This window comes from Mustelus asterias, chromosome 18, assembly GCF_964213995.1.
Source record: "Mustelus asterias chromosome 18, sMusAst1.hap1.1, whole genome shotgun sequence".
Taxonomy (NCBI): Eukaryota; Metazoa; Chordata; class Chondrichthyes; order Carcharhiniformes; family Triakidae; genus Mustelus; species Mustelus asterias.
In genome coordinates this window covers 17,479,502-17,502,829 of record NC_135818.1, presented here as the reverse complement: position 1 = coordinate 17,502,829, position 23,328 = coordinate 17,479,502, and the positions used below count along the sequence as shown (strand labels likewise).

Here is a 23,328-nt window from a genome sequence, read left to right as displayed (position 1 = left end):
CCAGATCTTGTTGCATTTGAACATGGACTGCTTCAGTATCTGAGGAGTCCCAAATGGTGCTGAACATTGTGCAATCATCGGCGATCATCCCCACTTCTGACCTTATGATGAAGGGAAGGTCATTGATGAAGCAGCTGAAGATTGTTGGGCCTAGGACACTACCCTGAGGGACTCCTGCAGAGATGTCCTGGAGCTGAGATGACTGACGCTCCACAACCACAACCATCTTCCTATGTACCAGGTATGACTCCAACCAACGGAGAGTTTGACCCCTGAAGGTCATTCCAGTTTGGCTCAGGCTCCTTGATGCCACATTTGGTCGAATGCAGCCTTGATGTCGAGGGCTGTCACTCCAACCTCACCTCTGGAATTCAGCTCTTTCTTCCATGTTTGAACCAAGGCTGTAATGAGGTCAGGAGCTGAGTGACCCTGGCGAAACCCAAACTGGGCATCACTGAGCAGGATATTGCTGAGCAGGTGCTGCTTGATAACACTGTTGATGATCTCTTCCACCACTTTACTGATCATAGAAATCATAGAAACCCTACAGTACAGAAAGAGGCCATTCGGCCCATCGAGTCTGCACCGACCACAATCCCACCCAGGCCCTACCCCCATAACCCTACATATTTTACCCACTAATCCCTCTAACCTACACATCTCAGGACACTAAGGGGCAATTTAAGCATGGCCAATCAACCTAACCCGCACATCTTTGGAATGAGTGACAGTAGACTGGGCGGTAATTGGCCGGGTTGGATTTGTCATGCGTAGAAGATTGAGGGATGATCTGACTGGAATGGAGTAGAAGAGAATAGAATCCCTACATGCAGAAGAGGCCATTCGGCCCATCAACTCTGCACCCACTCTCTTACCCTGGCCCTCTTCCCTGCCCAATCCTCGTAACCCATAACGCCACACATTTCCCAGGCTAATCCCCATAACCTACATATCTTGGGACACTAAGGGAAAATTTAGCATGGCCAATCCACCTAAGCTGCACATCTTTGGACACTAAGGGGCAATTTAGCATGGTTAATACACCTAACCTGTACATCTTTGGACTGTGGGAGGAAACCGGAGCACCCGGAGGTAACCCACGCAGACACAAGGAGAATGTGCAAACTCCACACAGACAGTTTGAGGATGCAGAAGTTGAATCATAGAATCCCTAAAGTGCAGAAGGAGGCCATTCAGCCCATTGAATTTGCACCAACTGTCAGGCAGAGCCTTTTAACCAGGCCCACCCCCTAACCCTGCCCATTTACCCCTCTAATTCCCCTAACTCACACAGCTTTGGACACTAAGGGGCAATTTAGCATGGCCAATCTTCCTAACCTACACATCTTTGGACTGTGGGAGGAAACTGGAGCACCCAAAGGAAACCCACACAGACATGGGGGGAACAGAGCCTGTGGGCCCGATTTTATTCCAGTTTGGCTCAGGGTTGTGGGGGGAGACGGGCCAGATCATTCTGTGGTGTGGGGGGATGAGGGGGGGATGTTGTGGAGGTGGGGGGAGGAGGGAGGCCCGGTCATTCTCTGGTTGGGAGGGGAGAGAGGAGGGAGGCCCGATCATCCTCTGGTGGGGGGAAAGGGAGGAGGGAGGCCAGATCGCTCTCTGCTGGAGGGGGCGGAGAGTAGGGAGGCAGGTCTGATGCATCTCTGGTGGGGGGAGGAGGGAGGTGGGTCAGATGTATCTCTGGTGAGGTGGGGGAAGGAGGCCCAATCGCTCTCTGGGGGAGTTGGGGGGGGAGGAGGGAGGTCCGATCATTCTCTGGTGGGGGAAGAGGGAGGCCAGATGGATCTCTGGTGGAGTGGGGCAGGGTGGCAGTGGCAGGGCGGACCACTGCCACTCTGCAGGTGATCAGTGGGGGGGAAGGGGTGTCCGCTGCCACTCTGCGGGTGGTTGGTGGAGGGGAAGGGGGCAGAGGGTCGCGATCAGTCTGGGTAGCGAGGAGGTGGGTGGATAAGAGGGGGTGGGTGATGTCTGTGGGGGCCATCGCTCCTGCTTTTCACTCCTGGGCCGCTTTATCTGCTTTTTGCGGCCCGGGAGCGATGAGACAGGGTGTATTTTTCAATTTTTCTCTTCACTGCACATGTGCAGTTCAAAGCTCCGATCGGAACTGCAGCGTCTCAGGTGCGATAAGCCCCGCCCACAGCGCAATTCAGACTCGCAATTTATTTTTCAGGCTCAGTGCGCATGGGGGCGCCTGGGAGCAGGTTTCCAAGTCGGATCTGAATTACACCCAGCTTCAGCACTTAGAATCAAAATGGTAAAATCGGGCTCTGTGACTCTGCACAGTCACCTGAGGCCGGAATCGAACCCGGGTCCCTGGCGCTGTGAGGCAACAGTGCTAACCACTCTGCCACCGTGCATTCCTCGAAGAGCAGATGGCCTCTTTCTGCACTGTTGGAATTTTATGGTTACTGGTCAGCATATTTTGAGCAAAATCAATACTCCTTGGGCGAATTCTCCCCAAAGATTTCTAAGTGTCATAACAGTGAGATAACAGGAGTGTCTGTGGCGATCTCTTTGGTACACTCTACACCGCAATACTCTGACACTCAGTTCACTGAATGAGCCTCACAGTGAAACCCGTTGCTATGGGGGTCTCCAGGTGTGTGACTCACACCTGGCTACAGCTGTGCGCTGTTGACGAGGGTGAGCTACAGTTAAACGTTCCCTCCGCATTCACTGCCAGTCACACCAGGAGGACGGCAGCACACAGACCAGCCCCACGTTTCACCGAGGATGGCCGTGCAGGAGAGGTGGGCCATCTTGTACCCCCGAGGAGAGCAGAGTTGGGATTCTAATGTGGCCTCAGATGCGGTGGCAGTCTGTGCCCGCGGCCTGACACTGAGGACCAGCTCCCAATGCCGGAAGGAGATGAACGACCACATTCGGGCAGGAAGGGTGAGGGTACATCTGTCTCCTCCTGGCATCAGTCCCAACCATAAAACCTGGAATGGCCACCTCAGTCCAAGCCTTGAAACCCTGCGGCCATCCAGCACCCGACCTTCACCCCCCCCAACCCCTCAAATTCTCCCCCCATTACAACCTATGCCACCTGTCTCCCTACCCCCCTGGACCCACCACCAATCAGGCATTCAATGATCCCCTTTCATTGCCACAGGGGAAGACGGCCCATAACAGTGGAGAACGGGAGAAGGCAGACAGGGGAATTCCTGTGTTGTGGCTCCCGACCCCCTTTGAGGAGCGGGCAATGGAGCCCTCGGGGAGGCAGCCAGGTGAGCAGTGAGTGACAGTAAGGTCGGCGTGGGCACAGAAGTGAGGATCCGCAAAACGCTCATCCACATGACCTTCCCCGAGTACGTTGCAAGCTGCCCAGACACATGTCCCCACTTGCACTTAACCATGTGTCTTCTAAAGCAACACCAGATGAGGCCAGGCCCTGAGGAGTCTGTATGCCACCTCCTTGCGAACCCCCACACGTGCCTCGGAGGAAAGCTCCAAGGAAAGCACTGACCAGGCATCAAAGGCATCGCCCGCACCATCCACCAACACAGAGAGACACACCTCAGTGGGTGAGATTAGCAGACAGGCTTCAGGGTCACCACACAGCTGCAGATGCACAGCAGGTGATCGGGCAGGCTGCACTCTGCCAGATCCAAGGAAACAGCTGGCCCCCAGCTCGGTGCCGAGCTGCTGGGAACAGTTCTCCAGGAGCTGCTGGAGATGCAGAAGCAGAGCCGGGGATTGCAGGAGGGGGTGTCAGAAACATTCCCGTAATTGCAAGGCTGTTTGGTGGAGACTAACAGACTTCAGGTAAAGGAGGTAGTACCAGCCTTGCGTGGCACCCAGGCCAACACTGCAAGGGTGGAGGCCGCAATGGAAAACCTGGGGCAGGAAATGGTACACAATAAGAGTTTTAACAACACCAGGTTAAAGTCCAACAGGTTTATTTGGTAGCAAATACCATTAGCTTTCGGAGCGCTGCTCCTTCGTCAGGTGGAGTGGAAATGTGCTCTCAAACAGGGCACAGAGACACAAAATCAAGTTACAGAATACTGATTAGAATGCAAATCCCTACAGCCAACCAGATCTTAAAGATACAGACAATGTGGGTGGAGGGAGCATTAAGCACAAGTTAAAGAGATGTGTATTGTCTCCAGACAGGACAGCCTGCAAGTCCAGGAGGCAAGCTGTGGGGGTTACTGATAATGTGACATAAATCCAACATCCCGGTTTAGGCCGTCCTCATGTGTGCGGAACTTGGCTATCAGTTTCTGCTCAGCAACTCTGCACTGTCGTGTGTTGTGAAGGACGCCTTGGAGAACGCTTACCCAAAGATCAGAGGCTGAATGCCCGTGACCGCTGAAGTGCTCCCCCACAGGAAGAGAACAGTCTTGCCTGGTGATTGTCGAGTGGTGTTCATTCATCCGTTGTCATAGCGTCTGCATGGTATTTGCTACCAAATAAACCTGTTGGACTTTAACCTGGTGTTGTTAAAACTCTTACTGTGTTCACCCCAGTCCAACGCTGGCATCTCCACAGCAGGAAATGGTAGCCATTGGGGCAGGGTCTAAGGCATGGCTGAGTCTGAGAGGACCATCGCCGAGGGCCTCGGGAGCATGCTCGAGACACGCCAGGCCATTGGAGAGGGGTTCCAGAGTTTGGTCCACACCCAGAGGGCTATCGCTGAGGGCTCGCACACCCTGGTGCAGATAGTGCTGGGCCTTCAGGACTGGCAGACACAGGGGACGCAGAGGCTTCTGGAGCTCACTCCAGCTGCCCCTCCAACCCACGGAGTGTCCCAGGAGTCCATGAGCACCCCGAAGGAGGAGGGAGGGTTGGAGCCCGTGCCGGGGCCTTTCACCCAGGAGACCCCCAGACATCACCAGCCCTTCCGAGTCCCCCCTTCCTGGCACTGGTGCATCACATGGACAATGGGCTGAACTGGGTGACACGTTTGCATGCGTGACGCCTGAACATCAGCTGGGGCCCTTCAGATCCCGGACCTCCAGGGCAGGCCTGCCAAGGACATCCCAGGCCCTGGAGCATGGAACACAGCTCACTGCCGCCACATAGAATCATAGAATCATAGAAACCCTACAGTGCAGAAGGAGGCCATTCGGCCCATCGAGTCTGCACCGACCACAATCCCACCCAGGCCCTATCCCCACATATTTTACCTGCTAATCCCTCTAACCTACACATCCCAGGACTCTAAGGGGCAATTTTTTAACCTGGCCAATCAACCTAACCCGCACATCTTTGGACTGTGGGAGGAAACCGGAGCACCCGGAGGAAACCCACGCAGACACGAGGAGAATGTGCAAACTCCACACAGATGATGTACATCCTCTGATGTACATCCTGGGATGTCACTTAGACATACGGTAGGCCACATAAGATTAAGTTTTAAGGTCACTAAGTAGGCATGGGTGAAGGTGGGCACTGTCGTTAGGGATAGGGTAGTATATGCACTGTAAATAACAATGATGTATGATTATTGCACCTCACGGCTGTGACTCTTCTGTCTGTGACCCAACTCCCACAGGGAGCCTTGTACCCCATCCACATCCATCGAGGCATAGAGCACAGGCGTACAGCACAGGAGAAGCCCACCGAGTCTACACCAATGATAACTACGACTGAAGTCACATGAATCCCATTCCCCAGCTCCTGTGTCATATCCCTGGATGCTGTGGTACTCCAGGTGCTGGGTCGAATATGTTGTAAGCTTCGTAAGGCAAACCAGCCCCCACTGCCATCCGAGGCAGTGCATCCCAGATCCACGCCACCCACTGGCAGCTGACTGCCCCCTCAGATCCCCTCTGAGACCCCTGCACCCTAAAACTGTGTCCCCTCGTGATAGCCCCCCACAACCAAGGGGCATGGCCGTTTTCGATGCACTCCGCCCACAGCCCTCATGAGCCCTCACAGCCCGACCATGACCTCCCCCCTCAGCTTCCTCTGCGCTACAGAGCACAGTCCAATCCCACCCTATCTCCCCTGACAGCACCACTGCTCCATCCCAGGCTACAGCCTGGCAAGCCCAGCAATGGGCCATCTGGCCTGGGTTGGCCCTGGCACAAGCGGTGATGTTTGTCACCTGTACATCAGCAATGGCGATTACTGCCAGCTCCGCTGGCACCATACCAAAAGTTATGCTTGGTCCGGGGAGTTGCGGGGTGGAGTGGGGAGGAGAGAGAGAGAGAGAGAAAGAGAGAGACAGTCCATAAGGTTATCCACCCCGGACCCCTCAACCCCTCCCTGCACCCCTTGTTAATTTATTAGTCACAAGTAGGCTTACATTAACACTGCAATGAAGTTACTGTGAAAATCCCCTAGTCGCCACACTCCGGCACCTGTTCGGGTACACTGAGGGAGAACTTAGCATGGCCAATGCACCTAACCAGCACGTCTGTTGGATTGTGGGAGAAGACCGGAGCACCTGGAGGAAACCCACGCAAACATGGGGTGAACGTTCAAATTCCACACAGTGACCCAAGCCGGGAATCGAACCCGGGTCCCTGGCGCTGTGAGGCAGCAGTGCTAACCACTGTGCCACCGTGCTGCTCGTGTCTCCAGGAGTCTGGACCCTGGCAACCCGACACCATCCCCAATGCCTTGCACCACCTCGATTGGATGCCAACCATTACCACATCACCGTCTCAGCAGCCACAGGCACTGCCCATGTCCCCTCGTGATCAGCAATGGCCTCCTTCACGGCTCCCTTCACATGACGCGGCACCTGCACTCCCAGTGCGGAAGTGTGGGTGCTGGTGTGTGGCGCAAAGCTTCCCCACCCCCTGACTCCCCTGGATAGCAGTATGAGAAGCCGTGTTAACAGCAGCCCAGCTCCCTGGATTGGGACGACTGCTGCCAGGTGCTTGTTACTGTTAGTGGGACCTGGAATGGGATGCCCGCAGTAAACCACAGAGCTTGTCCAGCAGACGGGTGGCAGGGTAGAGGGTGCAACATCAGTGGGACCTGACTTCAACCTCTGGATCCCCTCAGAGGTTTTACAGCAGGAAGGGAGAATGCTCACCCTCTGACCCCAACCCAACAGTGACCCCCAACCCGAGAACCCTCGGCCCAGCCTGAGTACCCCTCCCCTCCGCCAAAGCCCCTGCGCCCTTGAGATCCCCCCGTCCCATCCCGCAGCGTCTGACCTACACTTTTGTACCCTAAAGGTTGGTGTGGAGCGGTACTCACCTCTTCACTCTTCCTTCACAACTGCTGCGCCTGAACCACACTTTATAGGAGCAGTAGTGATTCGCGCCCATGTGAGGTCCCACTGGAGAGGAGGCTGCATTCCGAGAGAGGGTTGCATGCTGAACTTGCTGATGAGATTGAAATGCAGTCAATATTATACAGTTTTATCATGCTTCATTCACGACCTTTTGTAGTTTCTTGCAGTCTTGGGCAGAGCAGGAGCCATACCAAGCTGTGATACAACCAGAAAGAATGCTTTTTATGGTGCATCAGTAAAGGTTGGTGAGAGTTGTAGCTGACATGTCAAATTTCCTTAGTCTTCTGAGAAAATAAAGTGGTTGGTGGGCTTTCTTAACTATTGTGTCGGCGGAAGTACACGCCATTAGAAAGAAGTTGGGAGAATTGTAAACTTAAAGGACGCCACGCACCCCAGGCATACTCTCTTCCACCTTCTTCCGCCGACTCTATAGTTAAGAAAACCCACCAATGCCTCTACTTTCTCAGAAGACTAAGGAAATTTGGCATGTCAGCTACAACTCTCACCAATTTTTACAGATGCACCATAGAAAGCATTCTTTCTGTTTGTATCACAGCTTGGTCTTGCTCCTGCTCTGCCCAAGACCGCAAGAAACTACAAAGGGTCGTGAATGTAGCCCAGTCCACCACGCAAACCAGCCTCCCATCCATTGACTCTGTCTACATTTCCTGCTGCATCGGAAAAGCAGCCAGCATAATTAAGGACCCCACGCACCCAGGACATTCTCTCTTCCACCTTCTGCCATCAGGAAAAAGATACAAAAGTCTGAGGCCACGTACCAACCGAATCGAGAACAGCTTCTTCCCTGCTGCCATCAGACTTTTGAATGGACCTACCTCGCATTAAGTTGATCTTTCTCTACACCCTAGCTATGACTGTAACACCACATTCTGCACCCTCTCCTTTCCTTCTCTATGAACGGCATGCTTTGTCCTTATAGCATGCAAGAAACAATACTTTTCACTGTATACTAATACATGAGAGAATAATAAATCAAATCAAATAAAATAAAATCAAAGCAAAGACACAAAAGTCTGAGGTCATTTGCCAACCAACTCAAGAACAGCTTCTTCCCTGCTGACTTTTGAATGGACATTAAGTTGATCTTTCTCTACACCCTAGCTATGACTGTAATACTGCATTCTGCACCCTTTCTTTTCCTTCTCTATGAATGGTATGCTTTGTCTGTATGGCGCGCAAGAAACAATACTTTTCATTGTATACTAATACATGTGACAATAATAAATCAAATCGAATTTTTTGGCGTTGGATGAGAAACCGGTTTTTCGTCCCACACACTATTCTCTGGTATCGGTGCGTTCTGCTGAGGGTGTGGCGAGGTCGGAGAATCATTCCCTCCGCCACCCTCCCCTCCTCTCATTCTCTTCCTTTCAATTTGCGAAATGTATTAATGCATTAGGAGGAGAAATGCAAGGATGAAGATGCGAAATGAGCTAATTGACGCATCAATCTAATCGTAGATTAGTCACATTGGTGCTTGGTAGAGAACGAGGGTTTTGAGCTACGTGGGCTGCCCATATAATTCAGATTGGTTTTAGAACCAAATATCTTTTGGGACTGATCAAAATTGCCCTTTGGGTAACCGTATCGCTCGCCTGGACTTGCACAGCTGGATTGGCAGACTCGACGGACTGGACATAACTGGAGAAAAAGCGGATGTAATGGGACTGAGTAATTTCAGATAATAAATGATGATTACCCACTTGTATTCGGAATTGGGTTTGAAGAGCCAACGGATCTTCTGCATCAGTAATGTTATTTTTATCTTCCTGTCTTTGCAGGTAGTAAGCAAGGGCTGTTAGATAGACCATGCCTAACAGCAGGGGTCATTGATTATAGAGACAAATTCATCTATAGCTTATTGCTTGCAGACTTTGTGGAGGGGAGGGGGCTGGGAGGAAACCATTAAAACTGTAGTCATTAGCATTCGATCTGCCTTTGTCTTAGTGCCTTTTCATAGAATCCTAGAATCCCTACAGTGCAGAAGGAGGCCATTCGGCCCATCAAGCCTGCACTGACAAAAATGCCACCCAGGCCCTATCCCCGTAACCCCACATATCTACCCTGCTAGTTCTCCTGACACTAAGTGGCAGTTTAGCATGGTCAATCAACCTAACCAGCACATCTTTGGACTGTGGGAGGAAACCAGATCACCTGGAGGAAACCCACGCAGACACGGGGAGAACATGCAGATTCCACACAGTGACCCAAACTGGGAATGGAACCCAGGTCCCTGGCACTGTAAGGCAGCACTGCTAACCATTGTACCACCATGCTGCTCTACAAATACACTTGTTTTTATTTTAATTAAAAGCAATTATTATTTTTCAAATACTTGCTGTAGAAAAATGTTGTTTTTAAAGTTTATCTATCAGTGTCACAAGTAGGTTTACATTAACACTGCAATGAAGTTACTGTGAAAATCCCCTAGTCGCCACACTCCAGTACCTGTTTGGATGCACTGAGGGAGAATTTAGCATCAAACCAGCTCGTCTTTTGTGCTGTGGGAGGAAACCGGAGCACCCGGAAGAAACCCATGCAGACACGGGGAGAACGTGCAAACTCCTCATAGACAGTGATCCAAGCCAGGAATCGAACCCGGGTCCCTGGTGCTGTGAGGCAGCAGTGCTAACCACTGTGCCACCCAAAAGAATGAATATGGGCATGCGTTGAGCGGTGTATGTTTCCAGGTAAGTTTCTAATAAAATTGATAAGTGACATTTGGAGCATTGTCACCAGACAAGTATTTACTCTCAATGTGTTGACTGCAATTTAAATGCCAACTCTTCTTTCTTTGGCGTCTAGATAAGAGGAAACGAGTTAGGTTAGACGAGGGCGCAAGGAATTGAAGGTTATGCTGATAGGATTCGGCAGAGAGTGACGTGGAGCCTTAATACTGGCAGAGAACAGCCAGGCTGAGATGCAGGCTTCTGTGCTGACAATTCTAAGTAATTCTAATTGGAATGTCAGTTGTGTGCTGGGTGGATGCCATATCACCTGAATCAGTGTCGACAAAATGTACATCTCTATCTCGTGGGTGTATTAATGCTGTTAGCATAAATAGATCTCACGACTGGCAGGTACTTTCATTTGTTATCGGCTGTTGGTGGTAAGATTGCATTAACACTATATATTTTTTATTAATATTCACAATGATATAAAGCCAGAAAGAAGAAATTTAGACATATCAGTGACAGTGAAATGTATTATTGTCTCTGTCCTGGCAAGCTTAAAACCTCCAATTTTCACTCAGGCCAGTGCACATTTTCCTGAACCAGCTCAAAACATGTCTACATAAAGACCATAAGATTATAATCTGGTGTGGCACAGTGGTTAACACTGCTGCCTCATTGACTCTGTCTACACTTCCTGCTGCCTCGGAAAAGCAGCCAGCATAATCAAGGACCCCACACACCCCAGACACACTCTCTTCCACCTTCTTCTGTCAAGAAAAGGGTACATTAGTCTGAGGTCACATACCAACCGACTCCAACTTCTTCCCTGCTGCCATCAGACTTTTGAATGGACCTACCTTGCGCTGAGTTGATCTTTCTCTACACCCTAGCTATAACTGTATCACTACATTCTGCACTCTCTCCTTTCCTTCTCTATGAACAGGATGCTTTGTCTGTATAGCGCGCAAGAAACAATGCTTTTCACTGTATACTAATGCATGTGACAATAATAAATCAAATCAAATCAAAATCACAGCGCCAGGGACCTGGGTTCGATTCCCGGCCTCGGGTGACTGTCTGTGTGGAGTTTGCACATTCGCCCCGTGTCTGTGTGGGTTTCCTCCGGGTGCTCCGGTTTCCTCCCACAGTCCAAAGATGTGCGGGTTACTTTGATAGGCTGTGATAAATTGACCCTAGTGTCAGGCTGATTAGCAGGGTAAATATGTGGGGTTACGGGGATAGGGCCTGGGTGGAATTGTGGTCGGTGCAGACTCGATGGGCCAAATAGCCTCCTTCTGCACTGTAGGATTCTATGATTCTATTCTATAATAGATCGGAGTAGAATTAGACCATTCGGCCCATCGAGTCTGCTCCACCTTTCGACCATGGCTGATAAGTTTCTCGACCCCATTCTCCCGCCTTTTCCCTTTGACCTCTCCCAGAATTGGCAAGTTTGAAGCCCGATCTTTCCATTTGTCATTTGAAGAGGAGTTTGGTAGTTCAAGGGTCACTTTGGACCAATCAACAGCGCAGCTTTCCACCCTGATGGGAAAAGATGCTGCCAGACCTGCTGAGATTTTCCAGCATTTTCTCTTTAGGCTTACATTGAACCCCTTACCAATCAAGAACCTATCTATCTCTGTCTTCAATACACTCAATGACCCGGCCTCCACAGCCTTCTGTGGCAATGAATTCCATAGATTCCCCACCCTCTGACTGAAGAAATTCCTCCCCATCTCGGTTCTAAAGGGTTCGTCCCTTTACTCTGAGGCAGTACCCCGGATCCTAGTCCCTCCTACTAATGGAAACATCTTCCACTCAATCCAGGCCTCTCAGTATTCTGTAAGTTTCAATGTGTTCCCCCTTCATCCTTCTAAACTCCATCGAGTACAGACCCAGAGTCCTCAAAGGAGAGAGAGGTTACAATACACTCCATTGCTATTTATGACAGATCAGATGAAAATATGATTAATTGAATCAAAACAATGAAACAACACTGCAATAGAAGCTTTATAGCAGTCTTGTATGTTTGGCGAGATATGTCGGAGAGGCGCTTCTCAAGTTCAAGGATGCTGGAATCTGAAACAAAAACAGAAAATGCTGGAAAATCTCAGCAGGTCTGACAACGTCTGCGGAGAGTGAATAGAGCCAACATTTCCAATCTGTATCACCCTTCGTCAGACTGTTATTTGTTTCACTAGTTTAACAAAGAACGTTCATTTATTTCGCACCTTCCGTAACCTCGGAATGCCCCAGTGCTCTTCAAAACCAGTCAGGCACTTTCAAAGTATGTTCAGTGTTGTCAGGGAATGCAGCATCTCATTGTGTACAGCAAGCTCCTACAAGCAGCAATGTGATAATGAGCAGATAACCTGTTTTGGCAATGTTTGATTGAGGGACTGAGGGATAGCTACTGCCCGAGAAAGAAGGAAGGACTCCCCCAATTATCTTTGAAAATGAGCAAAGGGATCTTTCCCCTTCACCTGAGAAGACAGTCATGACCACGAATCAACCTCTGGTCCAAAAGACGGCACGGTGGTCCAGTGGTTAGCACTGCTGCCTCACAGCGCCAGGGACCCGGGTTCGATTCCCGGCTTGGGTCACTGTCTGTGCGGCATCTGCACGTTCTCCCCGTGTCTGCGTGGGTTTCCTCTGGGTGCTCCGGTTTCCTCCCACAGTCCGAAAGACGTGCAGGTTAAGTGCATTGGCCACGCTAAATTCTCCCTCAGTGTACCCCAACAGGCGCCGGAGTGTGGCAACTAGGAGATTTTCACAGTCACTTCATTGCAGTGTTAATGTAAGCCTATTTGTGACACCAATAAATAAACTTAAACTTTGAATAGTGCAGGGCTCCATCAGTACTGTCCTGAGAGTATCAGTTTGGTTTATAAGCTGGAATCTCTGGAGTGGTGCATGATCCCACAACCATCCATTGGGTGGTACGGTAGCACAGTGGTTAGCACTGCTGCTTCACAGCTCCAGGGACCTGGGTTCGATTCCCGGCTTAGGTCACTGTCTATGTGGAGTTTGCACATTCTCCTCGTGTCTGCGTAGGTTTCCTCCGGGTGCTCCGGTTTCCTCCCACAGTCCAAAGATGTGCGGGTTAGGTTGATTGGCCAGGTAAAAAAAAAATTGCCCCTTAGAGTCCTGAGATGCATAGGTTAGAGGGATTAGCGGGTAAATATGTGGGGGTAGGGCCTGGGTGGGATTGCGGTCGGTGCAGACTCGATGGGCCGAATGGCCTCCTTCTGCACTATGATTTCTATGATCTCACTTTGAGACAATAGTGCAATGTGCTGAACCATGGTTATTCTGACCAAGTGAGATTATGACCGAGTTACCCAATTTTTACCATGAATCAATGAAGAGATTTCTATCAGTGGACAATGAGCCCAGGACCTCATCTGGAGACTGTGTTCTGTTCTGGGTGTCACACTTGAGGAAGGATGTGAAGGGATTGGAGAGATTGCGGAGGAGGTTCACAGGAATGATTCCAGGGATAAGCAACCATGAGGATAGGTTGGTGAGGTTGGGCCTGTTCTCCTTGGAGAAGAGAAGGAGACCTGAGACCCGGGTTCGATTCCAACTTCGGGTGTCTGTGGGGAGTTTGCACATTCTCCCTGTGTCTGCGTGGGGTTTCCTCCGGGTGCTCCGGTTTCCTCTCACACTCCAAAGATGTGCAGGTTAGGTGGATTGGCCATGTTAAATTTCCCCTTAATGTGTCAGGGGGATTAACAGGATAAATACGTGGGGTTATGGGGAGAGATCTGCATGGGATTGTTGTCAGTGCAGGCTCGATGGGCCAAATGGCCTCCTTCTGCACTGTAGGGATTGTATGGTTCTGTGACTGATTCTGAGAGAGGTATTTAAAATCCTGAAGGGTAGATAGTTCAAAACTATTCCCTCTCAAGGGTACATCTAGAACTAAAGGGTCATTAAGTGGGCATTATTTGGCCACTTAAGGGTCTCCAGTTGTTGACAAGTCAGTAAGGTCATCCACTGGCCTTCCCACCACAGACAGAGTTGGATAAAGGCAGGAGGGTAATGGGGTCTCTACCCGCTACCTCCGACCTGATTAAATGCCCCTCAGATTCAAAATAATGGACAAAAGGAGTCAAAGTGATTTGAAGAACAATTTTCACCCAGAGGGTGGTTAGAGTCTGGAATGAACTTCCTGAGAGGGTGGTGGAGACGGGTTCAATCGAGGTGTTCAAAAGGGAACTGGATTGCTATCTGAAAAGAGAGAGCGTGCAAGGACACGGAGATAAGGCAGGGGAGTGCCAGTGCAGACTCGATGGGCTGAATGGCCTCCTTCTGCACTGTAAAGATTCTGCTACCTGCCTTTGGGCAGAGCACAAATGAGTGAAAATGGAATGAAGAGATTTAATAGGGAATTGATTGAGTTGAGCGGAATCCAAACCATTCATTACAAATGCATCCTTCAGATATGCAGCCTCATGTATTTCGTATTTAACCCGTGAGATTCCGCCTATTGTCAGGCTCACAGTGTTTGTCAGACACAGCACAGTGGCACAGTGGTTAGCACTGCTGCCTCACACTGCCAGGGACCCGGGTTCAATTCCAGCCTCGGGTCACTGTCTGTGTGGAGTTTGCACATTCTCCCCGTGTCTGCGTGGGTTTCCTCCGGGTGCTCTGGTTACCTCCCACACTCCAAAGATGTGTGGGTTAGGTTGATTGGCCATGATAAATTGCCCCTTAATGTCAGGGGGATTAGCAGGGTAAATATGTGGGGTCCCGGGATAGGACTTGTGTGGGATTGTAGTCGGTGCAGACTCGGTGGGCCAAATGGCCTCCTTCTGCACTGTAGGGATTCTATGAAATATGCTTGATTTTGTTTACAGCAAATCAGCTCATTTTCCACTTACCTCCACAACTGGACAAAGAAATGGTCTCCAAAATATTCAACTGAGCTTTGCAGGTGAGTGGGTGATGGGGAATGACTCCTCAGACACTGGCGGGGTCAACGGTGTTGCAGTAATGTCAAGGACGGACTGAGATTGTAAAACAAACAAAGCACAGAATCTCCAAAATGGTTGTCTTCCACCTTCTTCCGTCAGGAAAAAGATAGAAAAGTCTGAGGTCGCGTACCAACCCACTCAAGAACAGCTTCTTCCCTGCTGCTGTCAGACTTTTGAATGGACCTACCTCGCACTAAGTTGATCTTTCTCTACACCCTAGCTATGACTGTAACACTACATTCTGCACCCTCTCCTTTCCTTCTCTATGAATGGTATGCTTTATCTGTACAGCGCACAAGAAACAATACTTTTCACTGCATACTAATACATGTGACAATAATAATAATAAAATGAATCAAATAAAATTAACTACTTTGCTTTGCCCCATTTTCCTTCAACAATAAACCTTCATCTACCACCCAGCCTCCGTGTAAATCCCAACAACCAGTGGGATTTGATAGTGATTTCCCGCTCCTTTCACAACCTCACCTCATTGTCCAGTGATGGCTCCTCACTCACCCCCATCGGTGGACGATGCCATTATTTTTGTTTGTGTCACAAGTAGGCTTACATTAACACTACAATGAGGTTACTGTGAAAATCCCCCAGTTGCCACCCTCCGGCGCCTGTTCGGGTACACTGAGGGAGAATTTAGCATGGCCAATGCACCTAACCCCGCACGTCTTTCAGACTGTGGGAGGAAACTGGAGCACCCAGAGGAAACCCACGCAGACACGGGGAGAATGTGCAGACTCCGCACAGACAGTGACCCCCAAGCCGGGAATTGAACCCGGGTCCCTGGCGCTGTGAGGCAGCAGTACCAACCACTGTGCCACCGTGCCTCCCAAAGGAATGGAAAGGGGGGTCATATCAGAAATTTGAGATTATGAGGGAAGACATGTGTGCTTAAAACTTTGCATTGTTGGGTGGAATCATATGCCCTTCCCAATGGTGGGTTTGGTGATGGTGGGGAGTGGGGGGGAGGGGGGTGGAGTGGTATTTTATCAGGTGGAAAGGTGGTGGGTAAGGAGACCACTACCCTCCTGCTTTTGCCCAATTAGATTTGTGTGGGAAGGCCCTTGGGTAACCTTGTTGACCTGCCAACAACTGAGGGTCTTAAATGGGTAACTCATGCACACTTAATGGCCTTATCTTGCCAACACTGGCATTAAACCAGAGGTGTGGGTATGGGGCTCGCCATGCAGTGAGCATGTTAAGCAAACACATGCAGAGTTGCTTGTGGGCACCTGGGAGGTGGTGTCCCTCATTCAAAGGCACTCAGTGCCTGATCAAGGGATCTGGCATCAGGAAGGAGGAACCCACTGAGAGCAACTCACCTGCCCTTACTGCTGAGTCCTCACTATACTACACCATGAAGTCCACCCTACAACCCCCTCCTGCCATCGCTCACCTCTGGCCTGGGATCCAGCCACTATCACCATGCCTCAGGGTGGATGTTGTACTGGAGGCTGTCACTGCCTCCCTCGTGGCACCGCCATTCAATAGAACTCATGACTTCTGATAGACTAGATGCTCTCAGCGCGTGGGACTTCCACCCCTGGGGTCCTGGATCCCGGGCGAATGCCCTTGGCTGACCTGTCAAGTGCCTGAATGGAAGAAGATATACATTCCCAAAAAGAGGCAAGGGACTCCTGCCAGCTTTCCATCTCAATGGCTCCCTCTGCCTGCTGTCTTTTGTCAAAAAGAAAAAAAAAGACCCATTGTTGCAAGAGTTATAAAACCTTAGCTGCGAGCGATTTATACATCTTCTATACAGTGGACAATAGAAGAGATGGCAGCTTCCAACTGAATGATTCAGGAGTCAGGATGTCATGTTGCAGCCTTATAAAACTTTGGTTAGGCCGCACTTAGAGTATTGCGTTCAATTCCACATTACAGGAAGGATGTGAAGGCTTTGGAGAGGGTGCAGAAGAGGTTTACCAAGTTGCTGCCTGGATTAGAGGGTATGAGGTATAGGGAGAGGCTGGACAAACTAGGGTTGCTTTCTCTGGAGCAGCGGAGGCAGAGGGGAGATCTAAGAGAAGTCTATAAAATTATGAGAGGCATAGATAAGGTTGGCAGTCAGAACCTTTTTCCCAGAGTTTAAATGTCTAATACTCGGGGGCCTACACTTAAGGTGAGTTCAAAGGAGATATGAGGGGCAAGTTGTTCACACAGAGAATGGTGGGTGTCTGGAATGCATGGCCAAGGGTGGTGGTGCAGGCAGATACAATAGGGGTGTTTAAGGGGCTTTTAGATAAGCACATGAATGTGCAAGGAATTTATATTTACGTTCGTAGAATCCCGACAGTGCAGAATCCCTACAGTGTCATTCGGCCCATTGAGTCTGCACCAACGACAATCCCACCCAGGCCCCATCCTCATGCATTTACCCTAGCTAGTCCCCCTGAAACTAAGAGGCAATTTAGCATGGCCAATCCACCTAACCCTAATCTTTGGACTGTGGAAGGAAACCGGAGCACCCGGAGGAAACGCTCGCAGACAATCACCCGAGGCTGAAATTGAACCCGGCTCCCCGGTGCTGTGAGGTAGCAGTGCTAACAACTGTGCCACCGTGCTGCCCCAGAATAGAGGGATATGGGGCAAAGGTAGGCAGAAGCGATTAGTTTAATTTGTTGTCATGTCCTGCACAACACTGTGGGCCAAAGGGCCTGTTCCTATGCTGTATTATCCTATGTTCTATGTTCTAATGATACAAATCAACAAACCATAAGGACTGAGAGGTTTTCACTAGAATTGTAGAAGTCCAGATTTAATTCTAATCATGAGATGGCAGTTTCAAAGGGGGTGAAGGATATCACATGAAGTATAACAACCCAAACAGTGATAATTCAAAGGCAACCTGTCACATATCAAAACACAATTCATTCTTTTTCTTCTCTCTTCCAGTCTTGTACCTTTGGACATGGACAGAAATGAACTTTATGAAATAATTTAAATACTCTGTTCTGAAAATACAGTTAGACCTCAAAATATGTTTGTAAAACAGTCACCATTATAATAAACGTGTTAATTCATTCGTTAGAAATTTGGACTCAAAAATCCTGTGTCTTGAGAATGGCAAAACCAATGTACCGTTTGCTATGAATAGCCTCTGATGGCGGCCTCAGGCTTAGGTTACTGGTCGACCTCTTGGTAGAGTTTCTGGCACTGTCTCAAAGCTCCATTCAAACTCTTGCCTCCACATTGTACCTGAGATGTCGCAAGAGGCTGGTGATAGGAGGCCAACTGAAGGAGGGGAAGCACGAGAAGAGGGGGGTGGTGGGGTGAACACAGATCATTGGCAGGCCATCCGTACAGTCTCATTGGACGGAGAACAGTCTGGACTAGCCCGAAATCTGAAAGTTACCTCCTTCCAATTGGTTCGCTACCTCCTCTCCCCAGGCCACAGTTGGGAACTGTCTGTCACGTTGTTCGCTGCCTGGCCACATCACTGTCATGTGTCCACTATTTCCCTGGCTGGCGTCTGGTCGTGTGGGATGGCCTGCGTTTCGTGGATGGTCTGATTGTGAGGAATGGAATTCTGTTGGAGTTCGAGAGCGATTGCGTTCTCGGGGAAATTCTTGACCTGCTTCTGATACTCTACAAAGGTGCAAGTCTTGGTGGCGATAGCGATGATGTTCTTCCCGATAAATATAGTCGAAACCCGACTGTCTCGAAATAAGACCATGTTAATCGCCCGGATGAATATTGTGACTATGTTGATGGTTACCAGACTTAAAACAGGGTAGAGCATCATTTTTTGTGGGGCTATATACTCACCTTGCATGCTGATCTCGCTAAGAGAGACACAAGGTAGAATGAGCAGGAGAATGTAGCAATAGAAAAACATGAGGCCTTCTGCCCACATCGGAAGGCCAGACTTGTGTGGCTCCCATAGATTGGCTTGGATGTCCAAAATATCCAGCAAGTCCAAGGCTACCCAGAAGAGGCGACCTCTCAAGTCTTCCTTCTTCCTGAAAGTCCTGACATAGTCCATGCTGTCTAAGGCAATCAGGATGAGGTACAGCCCTGGTACACAGATGGAAAGGAGTAAGGTCAACGCCTTCCGCGCAACTGTGTCCGTGTTCTTTTTCTCAGCCTTATAGTTCTGAAAAATAAAGTAGAGCTTGATCTCCAGGACAAAGATGTACAGGAACCAGAGGATCATGGCGTAGCCCCGTTTGGCCGTCTTGACCTCGGCGCCGACCCAGACCGCCACGTAACGCAGCACAATCAGGAAGCAGATGTCTCCGACCAGGACGATGATGCAGACGCCAATCTTCCGAGGCCCCTGGTTCTGCTCCACCAGGTAGGCATCCATGAAGGCCATGCTGCTCATGATGACAATGGTGGAGAGGCACACGTGCCGCCTGTCGGGCGGTGGCAGCACCATAGTGGTCGGCCGAGGAGCTCTCTTGGGCAAGGCTCCAGGGTTTTCCCCGTCAAACTCAAAATGGAGACAACTCGGCCGAGAGGTTGCACCTCTTACCCAGTGGGTTGACTTACGCGGAGCCTATGCCTCCTGAATGTTCTGATTCTCTGTTCCAAAAGATAAGACTAATATTTTCTTCAGCTTTCCAATGACCGGTCCTTTAAAGACTTGGGAGGTCAACTTCCAACCCTCCACACTCCTCTTGTGGCGTATGTGTTTCTTGGCTCAGTTGACTCAGGAGAAGCCTCACACTTCATTAAAGGCAAGGCAGTGGCCTACATCAAACAGAAGGAGGTAAATATATCACTGGGTCTAATGGATTCCTGTGAATGCATTTCACGTCTGACTCTCGAGTTAAGATTAATGTCCTGGACAGTTTAATCAAAGATACAGTAGTGCCCATTCAGCGCTAGGTGAGTGGAATCAGCCTGAGATGCAAATACATTATAGTTGATCCGTCACCAATTTGCCAGTCGACCCGTGAGGCCATCTGTCAGCTGCATTCCATGGTCAGGAGTGTGGATCTTCATCTCTGCCCCACAACTTGTGCCTTTGTGCCCATTACTACATCCCAGCAGATCAAAGGCCTTCCCATTGCAATCTGGATTCTGGTGTTATCTTCAAATCCATCGCCGCACCCATCAGACACGATCAATAAGATCTAAGAGAAATAGGGCTGGGGGGAAGAGAAAGAGGGAGAGAGTTAGTGTTGAAAAATAATGACTGTATTGGCTTGTGTTGCTTGCTGGAGATAAAGTTAAAGTTTTATTTATTGGTCACTGCAATGAAGTTACTGTCAAAATCTCCGAGTCGCCAGCACCAGTTCAAGTACACTGAGGGAGAATTTAAGTTTTTTAGTTTATTTATTATTGTCACAAGTAGGCTTACATTAACACTGCAGTGAAGTTACTGTGAAAATCCTCTAGTTGCCACACTCCAGCGCCTACACTGAGGGAGAATTTAACATGGCCAATGCACCTAACCAGCACGTCTTTCGAACTGTGGGAGGGAACCGGAGCACTCGGAGGAAATCCACGCAGACAGGGGGAGAATGTGACCCAAGCTGGGAATCGAACCTGGGTTCCTGGAAAGGGAGGCCTGAAGTGCGCCCAAGGCAACTTGCAAAGGATGGGCAAGGCAATTGCAACTCCTGATATGCCGGTGTGGTGATTTGCCAATGTGAAATGGTGGGATACAGAGATTAACACACAAGCCAGAAGGGCAAATGAGTCATTATTTCCTCAAAAAATGTTGCTTAAACAGTGCAAATATAAATACCCTGACCTACAGTCAGAAAGAGAGGCTGATTCACAAACGCATGGAATAGGAAGATAGGTTGTATTATTAAACCAGAAATGTGTAACTCTCACTGTAGGTGGGGAGGCGCTGTGTGCCAGAAAGGTCTCAGGTTCCGTGCTTTATTGACCTGGGCTGGAGTTAGAATTCGGGAAGAGGATGGGATATTAGTTCAGTTTCCCGTTCTTGATCAGTAACCACAGGTGGCACAGTGGTTAGCACTGCTGCCTCACAGTGCCAGGGACCTGGGTTCAATTCCAGCCTCGGATGACTGTGTGGATGGGATTTTCTGGTCGCACTCACCCTGAGGTTGGAAAATCCCGCATGAGATCAACAGACCTTTGCATAATCCGTGTCCCACCCACTACAATTCCCGTGGAGAGAGGGATGGGAAAATTCCACCCTCTATGTAGAGTTTGTACGTTCTCCCCATGTCTGCGTGGGTTTCCTCCGGGTGCTCCGGTTTCTTCCCACAGTCCAAAGATGTGCAGGTTAGGTGGATTGGCCATGCTAAATTGTCCTTTAGTGTCCAAAGATGTGCAGGTTAGGTGGATTGGCCCTGGTAAGTTGCCCCTTAGAGTCCAAAGATGTGTAGGTTAGATGGATTAGGCATGGTAAATGGAGTTAGGGGGATAGGGTGGGAGAGAGGGACTGGGTCAGATACTCTGTCATGGAGTCGGTGCAGACTTGATGGGCTGAATGGCCTCCTTCTGCACTGTATGATTCTATCACAAAAGACCGAGATCTCAGTTGCTTGGGCCATGCGTTGTTAAGCAATGTTTCTGGGTCATGATTAGTGAACACTGATTATAAGGGTCTGTCCTTTGAGTATTTTCCTCACTAGTCTAGCATCTCTGAGAAGTTACATGAGATTCAAGGACATTTAGCTCACCAGGCTAAAGCTCTTCAATAAACTATATCCAATTGCACTCGATGTAACTTATTTAAACATTAAATGGAAATGTCATTTCCCTCAACAGTGAACGTTTCCAAAGAGCTGAAGTTGTCAGGTTGAACTACAGCTGACATAACTGTGGGGCGGCACAGTGGTTAGCGCCGCTGCCTCACAGTGCCAGGTGGCACGGTGGCACTGTGGTTATCACTGCTGCCTCACAGCGCCAGGGGCCTGGGTTCAATTCCCAGCTTGGGTCACTGTCTGTGTGGAGTTTGCACATTCTCCCCGTGTCTGCGTGGGTTTCCTCCAGGTGCTCCGGTTTCCTCCCACAGTTCAAGGATGTGCGGGCTAGGTGGATTGGCCATGATAAATTGCCCCTTAGTGTTAGGGGGACTAGCTCGTGTAAATGCACGGGGTTATGGGGGTAGGACCTGGGTGGGATTGTTGTCAATGCAGATTCGATGGGCTGAACGGCCTCTTTCTGCACTGTAGGGATTCTATGGATTATCCTGCCCTCATTCAGAAGCATCCAGCTTCGTGCAGTATTTTAATCAGCTTTTCTTCCAGTTTCCTAATTCAAAGGCTATGCTGTGAGAGTGCACTGTGTATCTTGGGGCAGCACGGTAGCACAGTGGTTAGCATTGCTGTCTCACAGCGTTAGAGACCCGGGTTCAATTCCTGGGGTCACTGTCTGTGTGGAGTTTGCACATTTTCCCCGTGTCTGTGTGGGTTTCCTCCGGGTGCTCCGGTTTCCTCCCAAAGTCCAAAGATGTGCAGGTTAGGTGGATTGGCCATGCTAAATTAACCCTAGTGACAGGGGGATTAGCAGGGTAAATATGTGTGGGGCGACGGGAATAGGGCCTGGGTGGGATTGTGGGCGTTGCAGACTCGATGGGCTGAATGGCCTCCTTCTGCCCTGTGGGTGGGGGTTCTATGATTCTATGGAGAATGAAGTATAGCCATGAGGCTAAACAAGTTCTTGTCTGACGTCACTGGAATGGTGGCTCCCTAACAGGCTGAGTGAAACACGTGCACAGTCTCAGGATACCGGATCGGCCATTTAGATGACCATGAGGTGAGAAGAAATGTTTTCACTCAGAGGGTGGTGAACCTGTGAAATTCCCTACCACAGAAGGCTGAGGAGGCAAATCACTGAAGGTATTTAAAAAGGAAATGGACGTATTTCTCGACTCTAAAGATGTCAAGGTGTAGGGGGGGAGAGCGCTGGAGTATGGGTTGAAATTAGTTTAAAGTTTATTTATTAGTGTCACAAGGAGGCTTACATTAACACTGCAGTGAAGTTACTGTGAAAATCCTCTAGTCGCCACACTCCGGCGCCTGTTCGGGTACACTGAGGGAGAATTTAACATGGCCAATGCACCTAACCAGCAGGTCTTTCGGATTGTGGGAGGAAACCAGAGCACCCGGAGGAAACCCACGCAGACACGGGGAGAACGTACAGTCTCCACACAGACAGTGACCCAAGCCAGGAACCGAACCCGGTTCCCTGGCGCTGTGAGGCAGCAGTGCTAACCACTGTGCCACCATGCCGCCCTCACCAGGAACCCGGGTTTGATTCCCTGCTTGGGTGACTGTGTGTGTGGAGCCTGCACGTTCTCCCCGTGTCTGCGTGGGTTTCCTCTGGATGCTCCAGTTTTCTCCCACAGTCCAAAGATGTGCGGGTTAGGTGGATTGGCCATGCTAAATTGCCCCTTAGTGCCCCAAGATGTGTAGGTTAAAGGGGGATTACTAGGTTAACTATCTGGGATAGAGCCTGAGTAAGATGCTCTGTTGGAGAGTCGGTA

The 23,328-nt window shown here is 49.8% G+C and overlaps 1 protein-coding gene across 1 annotated transcript; it reads right to left on the bottom strand.

Moving 5' to 3' along the window:
* Nucleotides 1-18,354: 18,354 nt before the first annotated feature.
* LOC144506804 (transmembrane protein 121) lies at nt 18,355-19,293 on the bottom strand. The gene has a single exon (XM_078233164.1). The coding sequence runs from the start codon at nt 19,291-19,293 to the stop codon at nt 18,355-18,357; it is 939 nt and encodes a 312-aa protein (XP_078089290.1).
* Nucleotides 19,294-23,328: the final 4,035 nt, after the last annotated feature.